Source organism: Lupinus angustifolius, chromosome LG02, assembly GCF_001865875.1.
Source record: "Lupinus angustifolius cultivar Tanjil chromosome LG02, LupAngTanjil_v1.0, whole genome shotgun sequence".
In the NCBI taxonomy this organism is placed as follows: domain Eukaryota; kingdom Viridiplantae; phylum Streptophyta; class Magnoliopsida; order Fabales; family Fabaceae; genus Lupinus; species Lupinus angustifolius.
The window spans coordinates 17,149,659-17,171,589 of record NC_032010.1 but is presented as its reverse complement, the minus strand read 5'-3'; the positions used below and the strand labels follow the sequence as shown (position 1 = coordinate 17,171,589).

The 21,931-nt window shown below is 31.3% G+C and overlaps 3 protein-coding genes and 1 pseudogene across 6 annotated transcripts in view; 1 reads left to right on the top strand and 3 right to left on the bottom strand.

The window, feature by feature from the left end:
* On the top strand, positions 271 to 6,185 carry LOC109337083 (F-box protein At5g39250-like). 3 transcript variants are annotated; one of them, XM_019573965.1, is made up of 2 exons: positions 271 to 411; positions 5,226 to 6,185. In XM_019573965.1, exon 2 carries the CDS (start codon positions 5,261 to 5,263, stop codon positions 6,026 to 6,028), a length of 768 nt encoding a protein of 255 aa, XP_019429510.1. In that variant the 5' UTR covers positions 271 to 411; positions 5,226 to 5,260; the 3' UTR covers positions 6,029 to 6,185. The 3 variants fall into 3 exon arrangements, with proteins under 3 accessions (XP_019429510.1, XP_019429522.1, XP_019429515.1); XM_019573977.1 differs by lacking the exon at positions 271 to 411 and adding an exon at positions 1,951 to 2,051; XM_019573970.1 differs by lacking the exon at positions 271 to 411 and adding an exon at positions 1,951 to 3,013.
* On the bottom strand, positions 6,303 to 7,633 carry LOC109327516 (annotated as a pseudogene).
* LOC109337063 (aquaporin NIP2-1-like) overlaps positions 13,137 to 21,931 on the bottom strand; it is a 31,379-nt gene continuing 22,584 nt past the window's right edge. Inside the window, exons 6-7 of the transcript XR_002106397.1 lie at positions 18,160 to 18,170; positions 13,137 to 13,150 (exon numbers count right to left, since the gene is read on the bottom strand). The gene's annotated coding sequence lies outside the window, so the exon portion shown is untranslated. The remainder of the gene's footprint in view (positions 13,151 to 18,159; positions 18,171 to 21,931) is intronic.
* On the bottom strand, positions 14,444 to 17,426 carry LOC109337071. Of its 2 annotated transcripts, XM_019573955.1 has the most exons (3): positions 17,219 to 17,426; positions 14,859 to 15,037; positions 14,444 to 14,560 (listed from the first exon to the last, which is right to left on the bottom strand). In XM_019573955.1, exons 1-2 carry the CDS (start codon positions 17,372 to 17,374, stop codon positions 14,864 to 14,866), a joined length of 330 nt encoding a protein of 109 aa, XP_019429500.1. In that variant the 5' UTR covers positions 17,375 to 17,426; the 3' UTR covers positions 14,444 to 14,560; positions 14,859 to 14,863. The 2 variants fall into 2 exon arrangements, with proteins under 2 accessions (XP_019429500.1, XP_019429494.1); XM_019573949.1 differs by lacking the exon at positions 14,444 to 14,560 and having other exon boundaries at positions 14,571 to 15,037.

Genomic DNA, 21,931 nt, shown 5'->3' with positions numbered 1-21,931 from the left:
AACCATTAATAATAACTAGTTATAAGATAGGTAAAGTTAGGTTATATCTATCCCTTATCCAATTCTATATATCGAGTAAGTCTAATTTTTAAACTTGAAACTTAACCATAATCAAATCCATTCATAATTGGGTCAAAGGATATGAGCTAGTAAAGTTTGATCCACCCACCCCTAATAAAGTTGGTTAATCTCTTTTTTCATTTATTATTAAAATTTTAATTATTAGTTTTTTGTTCTTTAATTTCTCTCCATCTCTTTCCTCATTCTTGGACCAAATGAATCATCCCTATATAATGTTTTATGATTCATATAGCAATTCTACCACCAATACACACAAGTAATTTACATCCCAGATTTTGAACTATGTTCACCATCGTAAGCTTCTCTCTCACTCTCCTCACATAATCAATGGTTTGATCCTTCTCTTTCGTATTAAATTATCTCATCACGCTGATTAATTTTATTTGCTTTCCATTTTGCTATCATTTGATTGTTGAATCTATCGTTATGGAGTTTAAATTTCTATATCGTGCTTTCAATCATGTAAAATTGAAACATATAGTATAATGTTTTATTATTATTTATTATTATTTATTTTTAAGGGTTTTCTTAGGCACAGTTGTTTGTTATTTTTGTTCTTTGTATATTCATTCGTTTTCGTTCTAATGTCAAACAAACCCTTAAATTAATATCCCACTAAATTCTTGTTTTTTAAAAGTATAAAAATACATAATTTCACTTAAGCTGTTTCTGGAAAACTTATGATAGACTTACAAATGAAAATTGTTATTAAAGTGTTATGCTATTTGTATAAACTTAGGATGATATATAATAATATAGTGGTTCAATGGGTAGTTCAATAATTAAATCGCATACCTGTAAAGTTAAATATAAATATATAATATATTAATATTAATGTTGAAAAATTAATAAAAAACAATATTTTTTTATTTTAATTCAAAATTAGTTTTAAATAAAATCGGTCAGTATGACGATTAGTTCTAATTGAGAACCGGACGGTATAACTAGATTTGGCCAATTTTAACCGGTAAGATTGCATTACTGGTATAATTGTTATACCATACTAATATTGGGATCAGTTATTGGTTCACCAGAACTGGTCAACATGAATCACTTTTTACAACACTCTTAAAAATTGAGTTTTCCACTCTCCTAAATAATTAACGGATAAAGCTATTTAAAAATTCATTATGAAAATATCATTATGAAAAATATAATTAACGGATAAAATATCATTATGAAAAATTCAAAAATAGAGGGAGGTGAGAGAATATTTTAATTTTAAATTTTTAAAAATTAATAGATTTATGAAAATATCATTATCTGTTAACTATTTGTTTTACAACTTTCTATGTGGGTTTTCGTCAATAATTTTTGGTATATGATGCTAACATGACCCTTCATAAAATCTAATGTAAGTATGTTAGCAAACCCTTTTTATTAATTATTTAGATATATGTATATAGTGAAAAATTAGAGAATATGAATTGATATACAAATCTTGGTGATAAATCATTTGTATAGGAGGGTCACAAATAACAAACAAAAATAATTAAAAACCTTATTGAAAATATGAAATAATATTAATAGATAAATAGTTTCAACATAATGCATTATTTACTTAATTATTCTATACACAATTGAATAATATATACAACCATTAATAATAACTAGTTATAAGATAGGTAAAGTTAGGTTATATCTATCCCTTATCCAATTCTATATATCGAGTAAGTCTAATTTTTAAACTTGAAACTTAACCATAATCAAATCCATTCATAATTGGGTCAAAGGATATGAGCTAGTAAAGTTTGATCCACCCACCCCTAATAAAGTTGGTTAATCTCTTTTTTCATTTATTATTAAAATTTTAATTATTAGTTTTTTGTTCTTTAATTTCTCTCCATCTCTTTCCTCATTCTTGGACCAAATGAATCATCCCTATATAATGTTTTATGATTCATATAGCAATTCTACCACCAATACACACAAGTAATTTACATCCCAGATTTTGAACTATGTTCACCATCGTAAGCTTCTCTCTCACTCTCCTCACATAATCAATGGTTTGATCCTTCTCTTTCGTATTAAATTATCTCATCACGCTGATTAATTTTATTTGCTTTCCATTTTGCTATCATTTGATTGTTGAATCTATCGTTATGGAGTTTAAATTTCTATATCGTGCTTTCAATCATGTAAAATTGAAACATATAGTATAATGTTTTATTATTATTTATTATTATTTATTTTTAAGGGTTTTCTTAGGCACAGTTGTTTGTTATTTTTGTTCTTTGTATATTCATTCGTTTTCGTTCTAATGCGTAAGCTTCTTTCGTGGTGGCTTTATGTTTAATGAAACTTGTATAGCACAAATAGGTTTGACTGAAGTCTTTTATTTAGTTTAATTCATATTTCATTTAGGATCGATGTTTTAAATCTGGTCCTGTGACCACTATAGAAGGTGATTTGTTAAGGTTTAGGGAGTCGCCAAAAAAGCATCACATCCGTATTGGCTGTGTTCACCTGCAATTGTCCGAAATGTCAAGGTTTCCGGAGTCCCCGAAACCATGACTACAGCCGTTGTTTAAAACCTTGTGTAGGATATATCATTCTGGTTTGAGTAGTTCGAAAGTGTGAAGGGGAAAAGTTAGGAATGAAATTGATTTAAAGTTACCTAGAACAAAAAGAGTGAAGGGGGGAAGTAAAAGGTTATATTTGGTTTGTTTTCATCGGTTGTATTTTCACACATGATTATAAAAATGTCACCTTATTTACATATTTTCCCCTTTTTTCTTCACGGTTTTGTTAAGGAAATGATGAAAACAACTGTAAATAAGACATTGTGGCATTTTTATAATCACAGGTGAAGAAGTTAACTGAAGATGAACACTGAAAACAAACCAAACATCTTGTTTATTATTTTTTAAGTTTGTCTCTGTATTCTCACATTCCCAATTCCACCCATACAACCAAGTTAACCCTCTAAATGGTAAGAAATTTTTTGCAGTGATTTTAAATGCTGAGGGAGCAGTGTTATTTCAAGGTTTAACACAATAAAAGTCTTAATTTCTTGTCTTTTATAATAAAAATTGAGTCTTAATTTTCGGTTTAGGGATACTGGTCGAGTTAATTAATTTTGGAAGTTTTATGATGGAAGCTGCCAGAGATTAAGTAGTGTGACTGTTGTCTTTTGTAGCCTCTAGCTCTAAATTTTTTAGTTATTTCCATGTTCATTTTATTATGAGAAAATTTCATATCCCTTGAGGTTTGACTTAATTACAGTCAGTACTCCTCTTGTTTGAAAAGTTACCCTCACTTCCCTTGTGATTCAATCATTATGGCACTGACATAATAATTTAGAGGGTCTTAGTGTAATTTCCCCTTTTATTAATGAATTGACTCGATGTTTGAGTAGTGAGTATTTGCAATAGCATCAACAACATTTTCTTGCATACAGCATCTGATTTGTTTGGTGTTAGGGAAGCATGATGTTTGAGTCCTTTTAGTTTCTTTAACAAACATTTCTCATTATGTCTAGTAAAATGAGCTTTTGTCCTTCAACAGTAGGTTTGTGTGTGATGGTAAGGATGGTGGCCCTTGTTTCTGTTAGGAACAGAAATTAGAATGTTGTGTTGGATGAGTGAACACGCTAGATAAGATAGGATTAAAAATGAATGCATTAAGGAGAAAATTAAGGTAGCTCCTATTGTAGAAAAGATGGTAGAATCACATCTTAGGAGGTTTGGGCATGTGTGAGGAGATCGTTAGAAGCCCCACTAAGGAGAGTGGATCAGATGGAGGTTAGTCTAATTTCTACAGGCGTAGGGAGGCCAAGAAAAACCTTACGCGAAATAGTTAGGAAAGATTCAAAGATTAATGTTTTGTTAATGGACTTGATTTATGATAGAGCATTATAGTGTCGTTCGATCCATGCAGCTAGTCTCACCTAGTGGGACTAAGGCTTGGTTGTTGTTGTAGTATCTTTTTATTCTTTAAGTCAAGGACTAATTTAACATTAATCCTGCAAAAGTTGTTTCATTTTCTGAGTCATTACTTATTTGTTCTAAAATTAATTTTCTTTGAATTCCTTTCTTTTCCTTAACCCTTCTTCTTCATCTCCCTTATTATGTTTAATTTGGAATTTTAAAACTAATTCATTAAGATTTACAAAAGAATTGTATATATTAAATTAGTTTAAGCCCAACTTTCAGACAAGTAAATTAATTTTATGCCCATTCATTATTTTTAACAGAATTGAGAAACTATTGTTAACTTTAACAGTTCTAGATTTATGGTACCAATTTGCCAAACTTGCCAAAGAATGGGGGAAGTTGTGTAGATTGGCAGATATTTGCTTTACTTTGGTGCATTTGATAGGATGGGGCAGTTTGAACTTTGAAGATTCAAATTCTTCAACCCCAAATGCAACAATTTCATTTACTGTTGGAGTTGTATTTGGGAAAGTACATATTATTTATTGCATTAGGGAGAAAGTTAATGTAATTTTTGTTGTAGAAAATATGGTAGAATCGATATGTGGAGGAAACCGTTAGAATCTCCATAAGGAGTATAGATCAAATAGAGGTTAATTCAATTTCCAGAGGAAGAAGGAGGCCAAGAAAGACAATAGGCGAAACAGTTAGGAAAGATTTAGAGATTAATGTTTTGTCATTAAACATGATTTATGATATAGCATTATGACGTCGTTCGATTTATATAGCTGACCTTACCTAGTAAGATTAAGGCTTGATTGTTATGGTAGTAGTTGTATTTGGAAAAGTACATACTATTTAGAGAATAAAGTATCTCTTCATATCAGGAGATAACTTATCTCCTTAAATTCATTGATTGTTTGATACGTGTATTATTTCTTCTTTTATAATATATTTTAAAATAAAACTTCTAGAAATAAGTGAAATAAGACATGTATTAAACAATCAATGAATATAAGGAAGATAAGTTATCTTCTGGTATTTGGAGATACTTTATTTTCTACTATTTATTGCATAATTGTGTGATGCAATGTCAGTATTCATCCAACCATGGATTCATTACTAGTCTTGTTTGATATATGGATTATGTTTACTTATTTAAATATTTATGTTTTGAATCTTGACAGCTTTTGATGACATTTTCACTAAATTTCTATTACATTCTCTGGCAATTCTTGAGGTGTTCACATTTTTGTATTCCTCATTCAGTGTATGATCATTGATTTGTTCAACTTTTAATCGCAATGGAGTTGTCTATGGCCTCCGAAGAAGTTTTGAAGGCTGTTTTCCCTTTCCTGGAGGGTGTTGATCTTGCTTCTGCTATGGCTGTCTGTAAACAATGGAGGGACATAGCTAGAGATGATTACCTTTGGAAATGTCTCTGTGCTAAGAGATGGCCTTCAATTTGCAAGCAACCTAACCCTCCAACCGGAACTTACTACAATCTTTACAAAACTTTTTATAAACGCCAGCATCATAGAACTCTTCTACCTCCACGAATTTCCTTTGACGATTTGGAGTTTTTCATCGACGTATGGGCCGAAAATATATTAGTCTTCTCAGATGTGGTGCCTGGTTCTGTCCTGCAACCCGGGTATAAACTTCCACAGTCTGGAATCTGTGACATGCTCAAATTTCACTTGGAGGGTTCCGAATACAAGATGACTTTACCTGTTGAACCTGCCTTTAGTATACCTTTAGGACAAAACCAAGATGCAAGTGTTTCTGTGATGGTAGTTCGTAAGGATTCGAATAAAGTTGCTCGCGTCATCAATAAGTCTATGTTTGATTACATCGATCGGTCATCGTACAAGGCTTTAGCATTCGATTATGTAGACATATCGCCGGTTTACCCTTTTCTCTCGGGCATAAGGGCATGGATCTCATTGCTATTCATGGAAGATGGAAATGAAGATGTTATGCGTGTATTTGGGATTCAAATGGATTTCTGTGATGTGGCAAATTCTAAGGAAGAAGTCCTGTGGTTAATGGACATGCTTGATTGGAAGTGAATATTGTAAGTGTCATGGCCAACATTAATATAGAAATAATTGGACATTGTAATTTGATATTAACTAGTGTTATTTACATTGCCATCTTACCATCAGTGTTTAGAATTTGTGTAATTGATACTGCAAATATCTCTTATGTTTGAAGTATGTAAATATTTTACGGTGTAAAATCTATATGCCGTTAGTGTAAAGATTTATACACAGATATTATAGTAAACCAATTCAACACACATCTAAAAATTGATAAAATATAGTAAACCAATTCAACACACATCTAAAAATTTATCTTGCTATGAAAGGTTTGTCCAAAATCCCAATTTTTAGGAGTAATATGATTGAACTCCAATTTTTACCATCACTAGAAGTTACTAGGAATGACAAAGCTTGTCCTACTAAATTAGTGTCCGTAAGCCAATGTTGTCCCCAATTGTGTGACATAGGAACCCAATTAGTCCTATGTCCTTTGATGCTCACACTAGAAATATCACCAGCATTGGCAACATTGTATACCAATACAAGAGTCCAATAAGGGTTTCCTCTAAACTCGAACTTAACACCACCAAATTTGGTGCACGGTACGTGATGATACTGCACCGCAATGATGCCGGCTCTATATATGGCAATGCTAGTGAACATCTTCATTGACAAATCGAAGTGTTTTTGTGGAGGGTTGAACCAATTTCCATCAGGTTTGTTATAATTTGGGGGGCAAAAGTATGTTGCAGTGACTATAATGTTAGGTGCACTCTTTATGCACCATTGGGGGTCATTGGCACACTTGATCTCAAAACAAGAACCACATGCAAGTCCATCATTGAATAAAGCAGTGCTTAGTGCTGTAGTGTTAAGCCCATACCCCTGACGAAAGAGATTACCATATCCACAAGTACCCTCTGTGTATTATGGAATATAATCACACAAAAAAATAAGGATTAATAAATATAAAAAAGGTGGCTCAACGCTTGATGCTTCACTTAGTGGGGTCTGAGGAAGGAACACAAATCTGTTGTCCTCAATTCGTATATCATCCCTGTCTCGCTCATTTCATTCTAAACATGTGGATATTAATGTATTAGTTTTGTAAAATAAAATTAAAATGGATTGTTATTTTTTATTTGTTGGCAAACATTGATTGCTCCTAAGGAAGGCATATGTGACCTCATCTTGCAAGCAAAGAGATTGTATCCAAAATTTGAACCTATGACTTCATAGTCACTAAACAACAAGTTAGTGTTGCACCAATATGAATATATATATATATAACAAAAAATTTACATGGTCATGGTGGATAATGTATTGTGCATATATGCTAAACTCTATATATACTAGGAAATATATGATTAAATCAAGGGAAATAATAGTTAGATACTTACCCATTATCTCTCCACCACCCATGACTTGGATCGAACCAAGAGGGCCATGAAAAAAGCCAAAAGAACATAAGAGTATAACTTAGCCATGATTATGTTTAAAAATAGAGAAAGATGAGATTCTAGGTCAATTCTGTTGGTATATTTATAAGAGGAGGAGTAATGCTAGCAATGTACATGGCCGTTTGAGCCTTTCAAGCTTGTCTCTAAAAGGAAAATGCGAAGACATATCCATAGTTGATTTGATTGTAATATATAAGATCTTAACTTTGATTCAACATTCATATATCATTATTTTCTCTATTTTCTAACTCTCTCTAAGACATACCATCTTCAGGAGTAGAGATATTCTATGGGAGGAAGCAATATTTTTACTCTTAGTTTTAAGGATAAAATTGTCATTGTTAATATAAATAGAAGGATATTATTGTCATCTTATTTTGTTTTTGTTTTGTTTTGCATAACACTTCCCTCTCCAATAATGGAGATGAGAAAGGGATATGATGTCCCAAAGTATATCTTAAATCATGTCTTAAACCAATAACAATAGAGGAAAAATGAAAAAAAAATAATGAATATTTAACTTTTTAATTGACATGACTTGTTTTCATTGAATTTGGATATACTTTGGAACAACCCGGATGGGTTCGGGCTAGCCCACATCGGGTTCGGGCTAAATTGGACCTGGCTAAAAAGTTTGGCTACAATTTATGCATATCAAATTGTAGGCCAAACCCGCCCTAATTGGGTTGCGAGTTGTGGCGGGCCGGCCCGTATAAACTAAAAAATATTTATTTGAATTTTCACATTTTTTAATCTATTTAGAAAATATATATCATTTAATATTAATGTATAATTTTTTTAATAAACTTGGTATGCCCAATGCAATCAAACTTATATATCTAATACCTTATGTCTAAGTTAAGAAGTGATGTCAATTCCAGGTATATGATTTTTAAAATAACTCATTTGTTGAATCTCTTATTTCTATTGGACTCTCACTCCCTAACACAAAATAATTTATAATTTCGCTTTAATATATAAATCTTTAGACACTATAAAAAATATTACTTTTTGTATGCTTTTATCAACTCTGTCATTGTGAACTATTATATTAAATTTGGTTGTGTAAAGTTCTATATGGTAAACAATTATGTTATCTTTTAGTTTTGTTGTAAACATTATTTACTTTATTATGTTTTTGCTGTGAAAGTTAAACCTAATTAAATACACATTTAAGAAATGAGAATTGAAATGTATTTGGTTTAATGTCTCCTCATTTGATTTGATACATTATTTTGTTAGTGGACCTAAAAGGATTTTCCGCAAAATAAAAAAATAATATAATGCTTAACTTTATAACATTATTTAAATTTATAAATATTTATGTTTAGACATTACTCTATTTTTTATTCAAAGTTCATAACAAAATATTTATTATATATTTTTTATTATAAGTTCTTTTTGTAAATTTCCGCCTAATGCTTATTACTAAGTCAAAAGTCCCAAAAAAGATTAAAAAAATATAAGGAAAAACGGGTAGCTCGAACATGTCCGAGTAAGTCTAGCCCAAACCCAGTTTAAATATAACTCGGTCGGACTTAAAAACCCAGATTAAATAAAATGTACATAATATGATATTCAAGCCTTATAAGAATAATAGATGGTTTAGATGGAGAGGAGTCTACGGCTTGTCCGGAATATGCCACATGTTTGGAACATTAAAAGTTAATCAAAAGCTTCCTTCAGATTTGTGCATTTTTTAATTTTTCATTTATGTTACCTTACATGATCCTATGAATCCGGAATATTAATAGAGTTAATCAAAAACATTTATTCCAGTGTGTACATCAAATATTTTTTAAACATCTATTTCGCATACCAAATTGACCATGGAATTGAAGTTTGAACCTGGAATTGGTTATTGGTGTTTTAATTTTGACGTTTGAAATTCCGAATGGAATTGAAATTACAATTCCATGAACCCTTACCCTTTTTGAATAATATTATAGCTAAAATCAATGTTTTGAAATGAGAGAATATTGAATTGTTTAGTTGGATAGGTGATGTAATATATAATTAATAATTATCTACAAATATATAATTATATAATGCAAATTTTTATATAATTATATTAAAGTAACATATCTTCATTTTTTTAATCGAACTGTCGGTTCACTTTTTGGATTATTGTGATTTAATATAGTTGAATCGAAATTTCCACGGTTCAAAACATTATTACAGTTCAGTGAAATCAAAATTATTTTTAAGTCTGATCAGCGATCAAACCGTTTGACCCTCACAATGTTCGCTAAAAAATTTCAAAACCAATTAGTAATTTTTACCTTTTTTTCAATTAAAATTTCACACTTTAGTATCGAGAATAATCCTAAAAATAAGAAACAAGTTGTCTCTCCTTATTATCTTTCATCTTCATCTACAGGATCTTCATATTTCTCCCATCTCATGTTCTTTTATTCACTATATATAAACCTTCATTTGACTCTCTTTTTTAATCCACTCCATTCTCCACTGCCATATATATGATATATATAGGTCATAATAACAGATATCAATTAAGAGGGGATAAATTAGTTGTTGGAAGAATATGACTAAATTTTTTACTATGATATTAAAGTGTAAGTGCAACGGATAATTTATGCAGAATTCAATCAAGTAAAGCAAAAAGTAAATGACAAGAATGAGTAGAAGAAGAGTACACAGAGAGTTTTTATATTGATTCACATTCTTGTCCACCGAATGTTACATTCAGTACTCTTGTCATACGATAGATTTTTTAACTAGATAATTTGAGTTGTAATTACAATTTCTCTCCCCAATACTTTTGTACCTTACACACTCACAACTTATCTACCCTTGAAAATTTCATTTTCAAGTGAACTATTTTCCCCTTCTTAACACACCCTTGTGTCAAAAAATTTACAACAAGATGAAGAATTTCAACACTGGCTTTGGATTGCCTTTACAAGTTTTGAACAAATCTATAACTTGTAATATTTGATCTCACAATATAAATACTTAGTATACAATGCTCTTAATCTTTTGAAAGTTTAGAACAATTTGCACTTTATCAACATACTTTAGAGAATATGAAAGTTTAGAAACAAAGTTGCTTAAGAAAAATGTGCAGAAAATTTGTTCACTAAGTGTTTGAAAGTTTTGTGTGATTGTGAATAATTGTGTATTTCGTGTCTTACGGTGTGTCTTGAATTTGGATGGCTCAATGCCTTTAAATAGGGTTCTAATCAGCCATGATAACCTTTCATGAAGAGGAGACACAATTGGAATGAAACTTATTCACTTTGGATGAAAGTTGTTCATTTGAATTTGAAAATATGGTTTCAACAACTCTCTGTGTAATCGATTGTCATGGGGTGATAATCAATTACCCAAATGTTTTGTCCAAGGAGATAATACATTAATACAATGAATTAATCGGTTACATCAGTCATTTTTGCTTTGTAACTGTTTTCTCAGTCAGGTAACCTATTACGCAGTTCCAGTAACCTGTTACCAACTGCCTCACAGTTCAGGTAACTTGTTACCTAGTTTTGGTAACCTGTTAGTCATGTCAAGTAATTCATTACTTAGCAATTAGAGTTCGCATATTTGACATATCCAATTCTTTTGAAAATGATTTTCATTCTTTGATTAATTGAGCATTGCTACTAAATATTAAAGTGAGTGTAAGGATAGAAGTACTTATATGAAGACTTGATCTATAACTTTTTTGAAGCTTGAATCTTCTTTGTCTTCATGGTCTTCTTCCTTTTCTTCCTTTTGTGATATTTGGTGTCTTCATCAAAATCGTGTCAAGGTCAGGAGCAAGATTTTCTTCACACCTTACACACCATCTTGAACATATATACTTGGTTTATTTTTGTCGTGTGATAAAGAATTCACACTACTTAGGTGGCACGACCCATCCTTTTACTTGTAGGAGAGTTTTTCAGCTTTGCAGGTATTGACTTGGCCATATACAGTCGTTGTTGTCCTTTACAATAACTAGGTCAGGTAGTCAACCTTGAGCGACAACCATGTGGGTTGGATATTTCTTGCCCGATTGTGAGTCTAATTCCTAGTGGTCAGACGGTGCTCACTGATCCTAATGTTAGGAATAGGGGTGAACATGAGCCGAGATAGAATAGGTTAAGGCTTGTCGCTTACCCAACCCTAAATATTGGTCGAGTCATTTTTTTTAACTCGGATCCGACCCTAAACCCGAAACTAACCCGACCCTAAATATCAATAGAGTCAGCATTTAAACCCGAACCTAGACCCAATTAAATATAATGTGCACCCATTTTAGATAAAATCTTCTTAATATTATTTATTATTATGAAGATGAGCGACCAGTTTACACTCCAGTTATGTTACACTAGTTACACTCAATCTTGGTCATTCATTTTCTTAAATCCAACGGACCAAATGCGTAAAACTTAAAAGTTATTTAAGATTTTTTTTCTTCTCTTTCATTACTTATTTCACTCACTCATTTGGTCCATTGGATTTAAGAAAATGAATGACTGAGATTGAGTGTAACTAATGTAACTTAACTTAAGTGTAAATAGATTTCTCCTCTATTATGAATATGTAATTTGACATATAAAATGATATATGTATATATATTATCAATCATGTATGTATGACGAAAAAATTAAAGAATCAATCATACTTTCTACCAAAAATGTGTCATTGTTCTGTACACATTTAAATAAAGACCATATAAACATGATGAGTGAATGACCATAGGACGAGTCAGACCGGGTCATACTTGGTTCCTAAGCTACCCTAAATATTAACTGAGTCTAATTTTTGAACCTGAACCTGACCTTAGACTTGATGAGACCCGACCCTAGACCAATGAGGCTTGACCCTATATGAGCCCGATCATGATCAGACCATACAGAGGAACGGGTAAAGTCGGTTCATGCTCACCTGTAGTTGAGATGAAACAATGGTGAAGAGAACTAGGATTTGTTTCAGTAAAGGAAAGGAGGAAGATGGCAAACATGAGCTAGGTTCCATTAAATTAAATGATTTTTTTAAATTCATTATTTTGTATTTTTTCTTCAATTTATCAAAAATTATTTTATTTTTAAAGTTAATCTAATAGGAATGAGCCAATTTAGTTTAGGACAAGACTTAGATATAGTTACTTATGTGGTTGTGGTAATAGTGTCTACTCATAACACAACATGTGGATCAATTTTCCAGTTTGTCTCACGTTAGCACTCACATTGTTAGTAGTCAGTACTTGTTTGGTTCTTGCGTGTCTCATGCTCTCAAAATATGTCCTTCTTGAGTTGAGATGTGTAGATTTGACCAAATTTCCTTTCTTGTACCAGAATGATGGTGGAGCAAACATTTTTTTTTCAAAAAGCATTTCAGTTTTCGATTTTTATTTATTTATTTCATATGTTTTTTAATTCTTATGAGCGACATTTAGTAAGATGAGTAGTCGCACACTCTAAAAAATATTTGTTTTTCAATTAATATAATAATTTCTTAATGATTGGGATTACTTTTACACAAATGAACATCTTAAAGGATTAAAATACATTTTAGCAAAAATAAAATATCTATATAGAAAAACTTTTTTTGAAGATACAACCAATCACAATTGTATGAATAGAAAAGGTTATCGTTAGGCTGGCGTGGGTTGAAATCATGCTTGCCATGTTTTAATTGATAATTTGATATCAATGAATGTTGGTTCAAATGATACATGCTTAATTTCTTTTAAGGTCTCGGGTTTGAGTCTTGTGGATGGAAAAAATACCAGTTGGGAGAGTTAGCCTCACATACCTGTAGATGTTTATAGTTCCGAGAGGATTGCCTCCAGTGCAAAGATATATATAAGACAAAAAATTGATAATTTGACGTTGGTGATACAATATAATCCCATGTAGACATAAATTATCTACATTTTTGTTATGATTACAATTATTATTTTTAGAGTAAAATACACTCACATCCCTAAGTTTTAGTGAAATTACATATTTTACTCAACAAATATTAATCTATATAAAATATACATTTTTTATATAAATTTGTGTCAACTAGTCTAGACCATATCATAGCTTAAATTTCATCAAAAGTTCAATCTTTGTGAGCAACAGTTGTTGGTAGGAGCAGTCACACAATCCAAAAGAAAATACTCATGATGAGAAAATACCTTTAGTTATACAAAAAAAAGAAAAATTAATTCAACATAGATCCAGGAGGAAACAAAATGTGCATACAAAGCTACCCAAATTCAAGTTATACATGGAGGATTTAGAGTGCAAAATCATTGCGTGACTAACTTTATGCGAAGTTTGGGATATGAATTCATTACAAATTTTGAGTAGCTAACAAAAGTGCCACAGATTATGGAGCCCATTAACTAATCTGAGAATGAGAACACTACTGTTTCTAAACTTGTTGATAAGGAAAATAATTGCTCTCATCTTACTCAAGGCATGTTCATTCCTTTTGAGATATAATAATAATGGCTTCAGCTTATGGACACTATCCAACATTATGACATGATTAACACGAGTGGGTCTTTTAACAATGGACTATAAACATCTAGCCATATATCTTGTGAATTTTAGGTACCATCATGTATATAAGGGATGGCAAAGAAGCTCAAGCATAGCTTCACTAGCACAAAAAATTCCTTCAATGCCCCTTTGGAGGCTAATATTTAGGTATTATTAATTGATAAAGGAAAAATTACACTATTGAGGTATGACTTAATTATACTCAAACACTCAACAAGGCTCTTACTTCAAAAGCATACTGGATCCCCTTGTATTGTACTAAACCAAGGGTCAAAGGCTCGATTCTTGAGAGCAACGCTTATTAAAAAAGGGAGTCATGTAGAATTATACCACGCAAAACAAATATTCAATTATAGTTATACTCATGAAGAGGTTATTCAAATTGCACTATCATCGCCTCGGGAGGTGAATGTAACTTTTGAAACAAAAAGTGTACCTAATAACTTATAAGCTATATCCTGATTCATGAGGGAAAGTCAGTGTAATTTCCCCAAATAAAAAAGTTTGGCCTCAGTTATCAAGCTTCATCCTCCATTACTTAAACCAGCTATACTCATCAAACAGTTTGACTTTCTTTCTAATTTCTGAATGGCCTAAACAAAATGTTTGAAAATTGAAATCAATTAGAAAATAAAAGGTTCCAAACTTCCAATCTTTCCTTATCTCAACTCATGCCTTGGTCATAAGAAATACAGCACTAGGATCAATAAGAGATAACAACTACCAGCACATAAGAATAACCGGTCGGCATGAATGAAGAACATCGGAACAGAAGCAATATAGTAAGAGCAGCTGTAACTCAAACCGAGAATATATGGCAATAAGGCCCCCACTACTTAGACTCGCTAACATTATTCTTCCCATTGTGTAGTCACATATTATAAAACTTACAACTTTCAAGTGGGCTTATGCTTTGAAGGAACAATTCCTGCGGATGCCGGAATGGTATATTGGAACTGTTTATGAGCCCCAACATGGTTGCAAACAAGACGAAGCTTTTGCTTCTCTCTCATCCATGTCAACACTACTTTCATTTGTGTCTTGCTTGTCAAATCCTTCAGTCCAGCTTCCTGAAAATATTGAAAATGATGAATCACTCAACAACTCAATTCTAACCCAGGAGATGTACAAATCTGTAAGATGGATATTTGAAATTGTCCATTGCTTTGTAAAACAATGTGTGTTCCATTATATTGGGAGGAAGAATAGGTTCTTGTGTGTATTCTAACAATAATGTTTTCCTCAGCTTAAAAACTTGAAAGATTTAATTTTGGTCAGTCACACTATCAGTATATCATGTGTTAGACATGTGATGTGAATCATGAAAGTTTGTCAAATTTAGAGTATCGTCTAAGACATAAGTTGCACATTGAGTAAAATAGATTCTTGAAAAGTGTTTATAATATGGACTATGTCCAGGGTATCTACTTTATGGCATTGAGGTAGATATTTCCTGTGTGAACTTGGGCTTAGCCTAATGCTTAATACACATAAGCATCTACCTCATGCTCAATCAAGTGTCGTCTATGCATGTGTGTGGGCTACACACATTTTTACCTTGGACCTAACTTTTGCCTGCTTATTTGGATACCAGAATATCTTTATAGCTATACAGTGAATCTCAAATAGCAGAGCAGCCGACCCTAGAAACGCTATAACAATATAGTGGATAGTAGGATGGCTGCTATACGAAGATAGAAATACAGTAAACATGATTTTCATAGACATTAATTAGTAATACGGATTTATAATTTACAGACACGATCACCATTAATGTGAAACATAACAAATAACAATAAGCTCGTATTAAGAAAAACCATGATAATACAGAGGAAGGCTTGCCTGGGATAAGTTGAAAGAGAAGCTAATATAGAGCAAGAATCTGCATGAAACAAGTGTTGGATGGTGGAAACTTGCGACAAAAGAGTTCAGAGACTGTGAAATAGGTGTAGTCTCTACTAGGCTAGGAACTTGTTCAAATAGGAGATGGAAATGGTTGGGGTAAAACCAGAGGCTGCAACAAAACCCCTCTATGTGCAATGGCTTCGTGTGAGGAAGAAGGTATGTTTAAGAAGAAGGTTTTGTGCAAGGAAGAAGTTCAAATGCGGGTAAAACTAAGTAGTCAATCCGACGTAGAGAAGGAGAAGGCCTTTGATAAGATAGAGTGAAAAACAGAGATCTACAAAGTTTGGGAGGGAAAACTAGAACTTTGATGAGTTAAAGTAAGGGAAATAGAAATAAGAGCAGAAAAGAAAACACTAATCCAAGCTTCCCAGCAGCTACAAGAAGATAGTGGCTGCTATGACTGTGATATCGGCCACGATGGGCCATGAATTGATGCAGCACAGAATCGTACTTCATCGCAGACAGGGTGTAAAGCACCCAGTTACAACACCATAGTGCTGCGCTATTACACACTATTGATAACATAAATTTCTAGATTGTGGGAGACTTGTCCGTCAGATACCATAGAACCCTCAAAACTCTCATTTTGCTAATGTACTAAATAGCAATCCTGCATTCTCTATGGCGGCACATTACTCTTTGTACCACGATGATTGTGTAAAGATGTTCTTAAGGAGACTCGAGCCAGATTCTAGAGGCTTTCCGGTCATGGCCATTCCAATGAGGCAATTTGCATATACTTCTTCTAATCCTTCCGCAAAGGTTTTCACGGGAGAGGTAGAGAAAATTGTACAACTGTCGGGGTTTGTACCAAGGTGCCTGCTCACACGGTATTTCCTACAAATCTATCAATAACCAAGTTGTCTATTGTGGACCTTCCTTGTTATTGTAAACTTATCTTATTGGTATATTGTTCTTCCTATTTTCATATTCCAAACAACACCACAAACTACTAGTCAATTTGGTTTCACTGATCCCCAACCTGGTGCTTTTTAATTGTAGTAAAACTGGTTCTAATTTTATCAATTATTGGTAACAAGTGGAACATGAGCCTCAGTGCAACCTCGAGGTCACGGGTTAAGATTCTGAAATAAGCCTCTCGCTTGCGAGAGTAAAGTTCTATACATCTACCCTCCACGACCCATGGGTGGAAACCTCGTACACTGAGTCAAGTCGATATTTCAATGAAGCCTTAAGACAATAAGTATGTCCATTTCAAATGCCGCAACAACTTGTCAACATCAACAACCAAGTCTTTATCCCACTAGCTGGGGTCGGGTAGGCTCGCCGTAATGCTCATTCATAAATCATATAACAAAAAAAAAAAGAGGAAGTAACAGTAGTACCTTGGCACGAACCCATGTGTTGGAAACAGTGATGGGTCCATGATTCTTGATAATATCAAAAAGGCCATTAGCAATTGCGTGCTTCTGTTCAGAAGGCATTTTCAGTATTGGCTTCCATCTCTGACCTAACAGTTTAACGGCCTCTCCGTAAGACATTGTCTTCAACTTTCACTCTTAATTGGAAATGTGTGACAAAGAATTGCAACAAAAAATTACGTTTGTTTTTCTCTCTCTTGGCCGTTTTCGAGTTAGGGTAGGATGGTAAACTGGTTCTGCTCGGGCTTTAGTAATGGGCCGGGTGTGCTAGGGACACTACCCATTTATTGCACCATTCTGTGCTGCGCTGGGCTTGATTAAAAGTTACCCAATGTCATATTTCTCAGTGGATGTAAATGAAATATATCGAGTAAAAACATATTTTATTCTCGTAAAAATTTTGTGTCATAAAATGAAAAACTTAAAATAGTCCAAAAAATATTAAATGAGGTTAATTAGACATTTTCAACATTTCTTATCACCTTTGACAAACTTTTTTAATTTATATTTGCGATTTTTAAATATTAGTTTAAATTTTTTGTCTTTTTCTATGATATGAATGATATATTCAGAAATTTATAAGGCATAAATTTGGTATAATTAAATGTCACATGTGACTAAGAGTAAATGAAGGGAATAAAGGCATAATAAAAAGCTCTGCTAACGGTAAATCTTAGTGATCGTGGGAATTATTAATAAGGTTTTGTTTGTAGGTTAAGTTCTCGAGGGAAAAGAAAGAGAAGGGAAGGCTTCAAAGCCATAAAATACATTTATGAGATGAGTTTAAATTATTTTATTTCTTTTCTTTTCAAAACTCAACTCACAAATAAATCTTAAAATGTAGAATATGAATAATTAGGGAGGAAAGTGAATATAACCCTTGTGTATTTGGGAAGGGTTGGGACATGGGATATATCTATGTGCATAATGATAGCTCTCATTATCAGTTTTTATTTATGTAATTTTTCCAAAGAAATTTCAGTTACATAATATGTATTTCACTACTTTATATTTGTATCAAAGTTCATATACAAATTGGTAATTCTTCTTGAAATTTTATCTTATTAATCTTTTCAATATTGTATGATGATTATTGCACATGTACATTTTTCTTGTCCTATGGTAAAACTCAGATCCATGTTAGTCATTCTCTTAGCGAAACTTAAGTTAATGGAAATTCATAAATGATTTTCCATGAACCCATTTTGGACCCTAAAGATTTTTTTGGACCGAACTTCATGTTTACTCTTTTTTTATAAGCAAGGTGAAACTTATAAAACATAATGTTATTACTTCAACTCTACAATGTGGAAGTTGTTCTTCCATATCATCAACAAACTACTTCATTCATTGAAACAAGCATGGGAAATATCATCTAGTGTGACAATAGATTGTTTTTTTTTGCAGGGGGAGCATAGTGGCATAAGAAGAACAATAGGTTGTGTATAGTTGCTTGTCTTACCTTTGACATGGAATTATTAATATTGACATTGATATTCCCTTAACGTTTGGTGGTTTTCAAAAAATCTTTTCATACACTTTAATATGGTGTGAGACTTTATTATACTTGAAGATATATATTAGATACTAAAGATCATGAACACTATCATTGTATATTGTTAAAATCTTTCATATTAAATCATCAAGGCTAAATATATATAACTAGAGCGGAAGGATACCTAAATATATTTATTGAGAATATGGTGAATGAACTTTATGTTATCCTTAGTCTTGTATCCATAAACTCCATGTCCTTTGTCCTTGTATGCAAATACATGTTTATAGTAGAATATGTAGATTCATTGGCCTTCCAATTGTAGACCATCCTTAGCCTTAGTTTCTCATCTAATAGGATGAAGAGAATGAACTTGCATGTATATTGTGGTTCATGTTATGTTGTTGTATGATGTTGGTCTACAATTGGGGACTATAACCCCATATTTATAAGAAGTGTATAACCTTTCATGAAAGGTAATGCTACTTCATTTTCTTGTTTCAATTTTGTCCATAATAAAATAGAAATAAGACTTTTGGTATCTACACAATAATTTCTATGACAATATGTCTATAGCCACATACCTTACTTGAATTAGATCACTTTAATTTGGTTACTTAAAATAACGATCTTAAACACATTTAAACATTTTGACACAAAATTTCTTACATGAGATTCATTGTTTAATTTCTCCTCCAATATAGTGAAACATTTTGTACAAGGAATTTATGATGCATGAGCATGAGCCTTATCTATGGTAGGATATCTTCATCTTCCCTATAACAATGAGGTATGGTAGGAATCTTAATCTTCCCTCCAAAAATGAGACATTGATAATTCATTATGTGGAATTTGAGATTCATGTGAAGTTTCAACCCTATAGTTGAGATCTAATGTATGTCAAAGAACCATTTTGTCATATTTATAATAATAAAATTATATTTATTATTATATTAATATCATATTCATTGTTTGTCAAAATAATTAATATGAAAGGTCCTTGAATAAAATTATAGACTTATTATTATAATAGAGATTATAATAATGAGAAATAAATATTTTATAATTTTAATCTAAATTGTTCTTGATCATAGGATTATTGAGCGTAAGACACCACTAATCCATATAAATCAATATATATATGTAATGAGCTTTATTAGATAAAGATTAATAAATCTCATTTATTAAATTACACATATAAATGGTGCATATAGAGATATGATCATTGAACCGACTCAGAGGAGAATTCATAATGGTTAATATATTACATTTGAATTGTCAATAGGATATTCTTATGAAGAAATATATAATTTCCTTAGAATTGAGATTACCATAGTAATTAACAAGTTATTTATTATATTTTGATATGAGACACCTAATGCCTTATAATGTTAGTTGAATGATTATTTGGTATAATTAAATTCTTGTAGAATTAATGATTAATCAAGAAAGAATCCATCAACCCATGGTAATGAGTTTGAGCTCTATAGAAATAAAGACATTGGCCAATGTGAATTGAATGAATGAAGAAATAAGTTTTTTAAGACATTCACTACGAGTTAACTTATTAGAATTTGACAATTATATCATATTCTAGAGTTAACATGGAGTTGTAAAGATAGAAGGAAATATTATATTAATCTTCTAATAGTTCTAAAGTAAAAGATATTACTTCATTTCTATCTGGTAGTTAAGGAATGTTGCTAGATGCCAACGTTGATTAGTAAATTTACTACCGGTGTAGTAATGAACTTATGAGGTCACACACTAACGAGTGTTCTGATTTTTGTTGGATGAGAAAATATTATTGATTAAATTAAATAGTTTAATTTTGTATATTTACTTTTAAGTGGAATATTATTATATTTTTTGCTAGCACCAACAATACAAATATTATTATTCAGTGATATTTAATATAATTAAGTGAGACTTAATTATCATATTTCAAAGGTTTAAAACTGATAGTTAGTTTTGAAAACCAAAAACCAAAATTTATGCTAAATTAATAGGTTGTTAATTTGCACTAAATGGATTGAAGGAAGTTTTGGTTTTATATATTACTAGTAGTTGTGCCTGCCAGCCCAATTCTAATTTTATAATGTTAAGTATTCAAGTTTTATATATTTTATTTTGGAGATTTAGAATATTTATGTTGTATTGAATATATTTTATATTGTATTTTTTATTGGGTGTACTATAATTATAATTTTTATTTTATTATAATGTTCAACTTAAGGTGAGACAGAATGTTAATATGTTACTGGTAGTTATATGTGATTATATAGTTATTTCAAGTTTTGGCTTTACATATAGTATAGATAAACCAAAAATTATGCTAAATAAATGAGTTGTTAATTGACACTAAATGGATTGAATGAGGTTTTGGTTTTATATAAACCAAAAATTATGTAACCTTCATGGTAGAAAGTAACATAGGCAATATACAAAGAATCGTATTGCTTTCTTTCAATCCTTTCATTTTGGTTTTATTTGAGTTGAATTTTTGCTCCACGGACATGTTATTAACACGCTTACTAAACCATCAATTGGTATCATAGCAAATTTTTGTGTTTTAATTTATGCTGCAACATTAATTAGTTTTGGAAACTGATGCAAATTATTGAGACTGTGAATAATTAATTTTTAATTCAAACACAACAAATAATGGTGTATATCATCACCGTCAACAGTGATGACTATTAATGTGATAACTTTAAAAGGTTATATATAATAGTTATATATGAATGTGTTTAATCATATAATATGATTGTTATTGTGGAAAACTTTATAAATTTTGAAATATGATTGTTATGGTGGTTACGATATTTATGCGAATGAAATTGTGTTTGAAACGTAACAAATGGAATTTAGCTAAGGTGTGTAACTACTCCTTATTTGAACATTTTGAATATATTGGTTTTTGTATGATTGAGTTTTAATTCATAGAGTGAATGACTTGTTTATCTTAATGTGTTAATTGTAACACCGAAGAACTAAACTTGAGTAAGTTGGTTATATGAGTTAGAAACATATGAATAAATGTTTACAATAATATATTGGTTTACAATATTTGATTCAATACTTATTAATTAATAATGATTAATTAGTGTACTAATATATAAATTAGATTTATATATCACGGTTACAAATTCTATAATATATATAATTGTATATATATTAAT